Source organism: Nansenia antarctica (assembly GCF_963989245.1).
Source record: "Nansenia antarctica genome assembly, chromosome: 3".
In the NCBI taxonomy this organism is placed as follows: Eukaryota; Metazoa; Chordata; class Actinopteri; order Argentiniformes; family Microstomatidae; genus Nansenia; species Nansenia antarctica.
The window spans coordinates 37,223,352-37,229,755 of record NC_137688.1 but is presented as its reverse complement, the minus strand read 5'-3'; the positions used below and the strand labels follow the sequence as shown (position 1 = coordinate 37,229,755).

The 6,404-nt window shown below is 42.1% G+C and overlaps 1 protein-coding gene across 1 annotated transcript; it reads right to left on the bottom strand.

Moving 5' to 3' along the window:
• Positions 1-4,435: 4,435 nt before the first annotated feature.
• On the bottom strand, positions 4,436-6,138 carry LOC308154046 (uncharacterized protein; the record flags this gene model as incomplete). Its single annotated transcript, XM_080527226.1, has 2 exons — positions 5,940-6,138; positions 4,436-5,211 (listed from the first exon to the last, which is right to left on the bottom strand). The coding sequence occupies exons 1-2, from the start codon at positions 6,130-6,132 to the stop codon at positions 4,436-4,438; spliced, it is 969 nt and encodes a 322-aa protein (XP_080383352.1). The 5' UTR covers positions 6,133-6,138.
• Between the last annotated feature and the right edge of the window lie 266 nt (positions 6,139-6,404).

The window sequence follows — 6,404 nt, the reverse complement described above, 5'->3', positions numbered from 1 at the left end:
TCTGGCCCTGTCGCACTGGCTGTGGTGGCAGTGGGCAGGTAGGTCTCTGACTTTTTTCTCCATCCAGACTTGATTCAATGATCTCTGAGGTCCTACCTTTGCACTTGCAGCCCTCCCTTGTTTTCTTTGCAAAGTCGATGTGCAATGTCAAGTTTAATCTGTGTGATCTCTATGTCCTCCTGCTGGGAAGGATATGGTATTAACCAGTTTAAAACATGCCCTTAATCAAACAGGCCCCAACACGGACCGAATGGGACAACTTTCTTCTTTGGACCCAAATGGGTCCTGGGTATTCAGGTCAGGATGAACCTGTGAACATCTACAATAATTACACTGACAACATTTAATGTGGACCAGGATCAGGACGTGTGTGGATGGTTTCCACATGCTTTCTTAAGGAGCTTATCTGAATGTAGCTTTTGCCACAATCTTTGCATCTGTGCAGGTGCTCCCCCTTATGTTTAGCCTTAATATGTGTTGTCCGACCAGTACTTTGTCTAAAACACAATCCACAGATATGGCATCTGTAAGGTTTCTCTCCTGTGTGAGTCCTAATATGGTCTTTTAGATGACTCGTTGTTCTGAAAAGTCTTCCACAGGCCTTGCATCTATATGGTCTCTCTCCTGTGTGTGTCCTCACATGCACTTTCAGAGAACCCTTCTCTTTGAAACGTTTGAGACAAAACGTACAGTGATACGGTGTCTCTGTGTGTAGCCTCATGTGCAGTGTTAGTTTTCCTTTCACTTCATAACTTATGTTGCAAACATCACAGCGATAAAAATGTTCACTCTGACTTTCAGAAGAGTCTGGATTTACTGCAGAGAGGAGTTGTGAGTCTCTGGTTGGCTCTGATACTGCATATTCCTCTTCATCTGGTTCTATTTTGTTCTGTTCAGCTGGAGTGGTTGATGGATCATTCCTCTCACTGTCCTCCTGTGAGGACATAGTTGGGTTCTTACCATCAGGGTAACTTTGTACACCCCAGGGAGGGTATGACGAGTATGAGGTATCAAACTCCTGCTTTTTAATCTGTTTGATCTCTATGTCCTCCTGGCCTAGACTGGGGCTCCACTCCTGCTGCTCATGGGGAACCTCTTTGGAGACGGAGATAGTGATCTGCCCAGGGTCTGCAGGGAAGGATATAGTATTAGCCAGTTTAAAACATGCGCTTCATTGTGTAGACCTTATTGAAACATGGTCATTTGTATGACACACTTGCTGTATTGGAGAAACATAGCTATCAGCTTGGCTTTCAAGAAGAAGCCAGACATGTGACAAAACATTAATTTCAGGTCTTTATTAATCCAAGATAGAGCCTTTCATACCATTTCAAAATCTCTTTAAAAAAAACAAAGAAAACAGGTGACTTATGACAAAAGTCACCAGATTGTTGATGTTCCTTGAAGGCCTAGGCAGACCAGTTTTTTGTTTTACTGTAGATGTCCTAAGAATGACAAAGGTGTTCAAATGAAAAAGTCAGTGCAAAACCAGTATAGTTTACTGAAACAAATATAATTAATGGAATAAATTATATAAAATGTTTCATCTTCAGTGATGACAGTGAGGACATTTCATTTGGGCATAAATTGTCAGTCGCGATATGGAGACTATTGTCTTTCCTGTGTGAATAGTTGTCACATGTTCTCTCAGGGAGCCAAGCATAGTCAGGTATTTGCCCCTGCATCTGTCCAGCTCCTCCAGCTTGTGTCCAACCTTAGTGTTCTACCATATTACAACACTGTCTGAAAGTTTTCCACAAACATTGCACCTATAGGATCTCTTCCCTGTGTGTGTCCTCACATCCACTTTCAGAGTATCCTTTTAAAGGAATCAAACAGGCCCCAAACGGACTGAATGGGACAACTTTGTTCTTTGGACCCAAACTGTCCTGGGTATTCAGGTCAGGGTGGACCTGTGAAAACCATTGTAGATAGGTTACACTGACAACATTTCCTGTGGACCAGCGTCAGGACCTGTGTGGATGGTTTCCACATGCTTTCTTAAGGAGCTTATCTGAATGTAGCTTTTGCCACAATCTTTGCATCTGTGCAGGTGCTCCCCCTTGTGTTTAGCTTTAATATGTGCTGTCTTTGTACTACTTTGTGTGAAACACAATCCACAGATATGGCATCTAAAAGGTTTCTCTCCTGTGTGAATCCTAACATGATCTTTTAGATGACCCGTTGTTCGGAAAAGTCTTCCACAGGCCTTGCATCTATAGGGTTTCTCTCCTGTGTGTGTCCGCAAATGCACTTTCAGAGTACTCTTCAGTTTGAAACGTTTTGGACAAAACGTACAGTGATACGGTGTCTCTGTGTGTAGCCTCATGTGCAGTATTAGTCTTCCTTTCGTTCCATAATTTATATTGCAAGCATCACAGTGATAAACATTTTCACTCTGAGCTTCAGAAGACTGTATATTTACTGCAGGGAGGAGTTGTGAGTCTCTGGTTGGCTCTGATACTGCATAGCCCTCTTCAACAGGTTCTATGTTGTTCTGTTCAACTGGAGTAGTTGATATATCTTTCCTCTCACTATTCTCCTGTGAGGTCACAGTTGGGTTCTTACCATCAGAGTAACTTTTTACATCGGCGGGAAGGTATGGCATGTCTGATGTATCAAACTCTTGCTCTTTAATCTGTTTGATCTCTATGTCCTCCTGGCCTAGACTGGGGCTCCACTCCTGCTGCTCATGGGGAACCTCTTCAGAGACGGAGTTAGTGATCTGCTCAGGGTCTGCAGGGAAGGATATAGTATTAGCCAGTAAAACATGCCCTTCATTGTTCAAACCTTACTGAAACAAGGTCATTCAACACTTGCTGTATTGGAAAAAGCAATCTGCTTCTTGGCAATCTGCTTCTGCTTAGCTTTCAAGAAGCAGCCAGACAATGTGTCAAACATTACTTTTCGGGTCTTTATTTATCCAAGATAGAGCTTTTCATATCATTTCAAAATAATACTTTTTAAAAAGTACCATGAAGACCTGGCAAACCAAGCATAGCTGTTGTTATACTGTAGATTTATTAACAATAGAAAAGCTGTCAAAATGAAAAAGTCAGTGCAAAACAAGTACACTTTACTAAAACAAATAGAATTAATTTAATAGATTATATAACATGTTTAATCTTCAGTGGTTACAGTGAGGACATTTCATGTGGACATAACCGTCTGTCCTGTGAGCAGTAAATAGGGTGTAGCTTCTTTCACATCCGTTTTTTCACATCCGGCTTTTACTTTGATAGATGACCTAAAGGTCACTAGGTCAATTAGGGCTAGAGTGTAGCTTCTTTCACATCAATGTTTTTTATTTGATGGATCACATATAGTCAATAGGTCAATCATCACAGTCAAACACATTCAGCAGATGCAGCTTTGGAATGTGCACATGCACGTACATGTGTTGCTGTACACAGCCATCTTACCAACATTTTGCTTTTCTATTGCCAAGAAGGATGCATCCTTTAATCAAACAGACCCCAACCCGGACCGAATGGGACAACTTTGTTCTTTGGACCCAAACAGGACCTGGGTTTTCAGGTTAGGGTAGACCCTACAATAGTTACACTGACAACATTTCATGTGGACCAGGGTCAGGACTAGGGCTGTCCCAAACGACTATTTTTCTAACGATTATTTTTCCGATTAGTCGATTACTCTAACGACTAATTTAACGATTAGTCTAACGATAAAAATGTTTGCTGTTCGATTGATGTATCACTTAATTTCCCCCAAAATAATGGCTGTATTGTCTCTCTCTGTTTAACAGTGTCTTTATAAAGCACTCTGGGTAATAGCTGCTGCTCTTATCACACAAAGCAGCGTGTGACATGCACATTACTCAGACGGCCGCCCCTTTAAATGATCAGCTGATGTATGGGGGCTGTCTGTGGGCCCGCAATTAAACACAGACACCTTTAATTCGGCGACCTGCTACTACTACTACTACTACTACTACTGTAACTGCCTCTGTCAAACAGCCCCAGACACAGGGCAGACTCACTGCTATGTTTAGCCAACTTGAATGCCAACATGGCCATCAGGGTTTTTCCTGGCTCAAAATGAGGCGGAGGTGGTACCAGTGGTGTTTGACATCGGGGGGGGACCCATGAAGCAGGGCTGTCTGGGGGTCCTTAAACATCAAACACTTAATTTCTTGCATTCTGGTGAATTGATATGCACCAATTTGTGCCCTTTCTGCATCAATTTATGGTGGAAATGTCATTATTTATGTAAAGGAAAACACAATATTCAGGCGCCAGATGACCATTCAAAATATAATGTAATATAATGCAATATAAGGCTCTCAGGCATTCTGTACTTTCAAATATGTATTCTCCTTGAGCAGTCAACATACTATCAGCTATTTCGCTAGCAAAAACGAAAGCTAACTTATTTGCGAAACAGCGCCCCCGCCACCACAGTGCCAGTCCCAGCCCTAGTCAGGACCTGTGTGGATGGTTTCCATATGCTTTCTCAGGGAGCTTATCTGAATGTAGCTTTTGCCACAATCTTTGCATCTGTGTAGGTGTACCTCCTTGTGTCTAGCCTTAATATGGGCTGTCCTACTACTACTTTGTCTGAAATGTAATCCACAGAGGTGACAACTAAAAGGTTTCTCCCCTGTGTGAGTCCTAACATGATCTTTTAGATGACTCGTTGTTTTGAAAAGTCTTCCACAGGCCTTGCATCTATATGGTCTCTCTCCTGTGTGTGTCCTCAAATGCACTCTCAAATTACTCCTATCTTTAAATTGTTTTGGACAAAACGTACAGTGATGCGGTGTCTCTGTGTGTAGCCTCATGTGCAGTGTTAGTTTTCCTTTCACTTCATAACTTATGTTGCAAACATCACAGCGATAAAAATGTTCACTCTGACTTTCAGAAGAGTCTGGATTTACTGCAGAGAAGAGTTGTGAGTCTCTGGTTGGCTCTGATACTGCATATTCCTCTTCAACAGGTTCTATGTGGTTCTGTTCAGCTGGAGTGGTTGACAGATCATTCCTCTCACTGTCCTCCTGTGAGGTCATAGTTGAGTTCTTACCATCATAGTCACTTTCTACATCCCAGGGATTGTATGTTGAATCTGAGGTATCAATCTCCTGCTCTTCTTTAATTTGTGTGATCTCTATGTCCTCCTGCCCTAGACTGGGGCTCCACTCCTGCTGCTCATGGGGAACCTCTTCAGAGACGAAGATAGTGATCTGCCCAGGATCTGCAGAGAAGGAATAGCATTAGCCAGTTTAAAACAAACCCTTCATTGTTCGGGAATGACTCTTGAACTGAATTTTGGGTTGAATTTCCGAATTGGTTAACAATGTGGTTATGGTTGAAATTACAGTTAAGAGTTTGATTAAGGTTACGGTTAATGAGATGCTGATCAAGCGTGTCCCCTTCCTCGCTCCCTCATTGTATTACACCCATATATCATGATATGCTACTTATTTAGTAACCTGCCACAAACGAATGATTTAGTCCTGGACTAGATTGTATCTGTCTCTGGGAAACTGGCCACATATCCCATGGATGGAATTTGGTCACACCGGCTTGCCGGAGCTGGCCACTTAATTCAACTGAGTTTTTGAGTTTGAGTTTACCATCTCAACTCGGTTACACTAGCTGAAGCCATACACTACATCTTGGCTTAGCTGTACAACGTGGAATGACAGGCGCTTCTAACATTATGTGAAAGGGTGAACTATCCCTTCGCTAGTTCTGGGTAACTAAACTCAACTGTATTTCCCCATAAGAACCGCAAAACAGAATCGCGTTCCAGTTCCATCCCTAATCAAACAATGTGACGGGGTGACCGCTTTGTTGTTTGACTCCCAGATTGCCTCTTTAAATTCCAATGCCATCGTGACTGCTGAATCTCCGGTGCACTTCAGAAAAGGCCTACAGCGACGATCTCAGCTATATCACAACAATATCATTGTAACAAACCTGCTCTGTGTAATTTTATCTGGGGTTTGAGAACCAAGTCCAGTGTCCTCTGAAGACGTTTGTTTTCTTCTTTTGAACGGGAGATTTCGACCTGATATTCAACTATTACTTCCTGAACTGCTCCAAATATCTCCACAGCAGCCACTGTTAATCGTTGCGTTAAAAAATCATTCAACAACTGTAGTTTTGACATGTTGGAATTTGGTATTTTTTCCCTCAATAAATACGATTTAGGATTCATTTGTGGTGCTGACTGAACGCGTGCAAAAACGCTAGCTCTTCCTTATCTTCTTCTTCTTCTTCAGGTAGCCCATGCTTATAGGCATGTTACTGCCTCTCACAGGTCAAAGAGCGAAGTACACATTTACACACATCAACGTTTCCTATGACAGGTCATAGTTGATCCATGTTCTAGAAGGGTGTTCGAGTACTACTAAGATGAGCTGCAATGTTCAAGACATATTT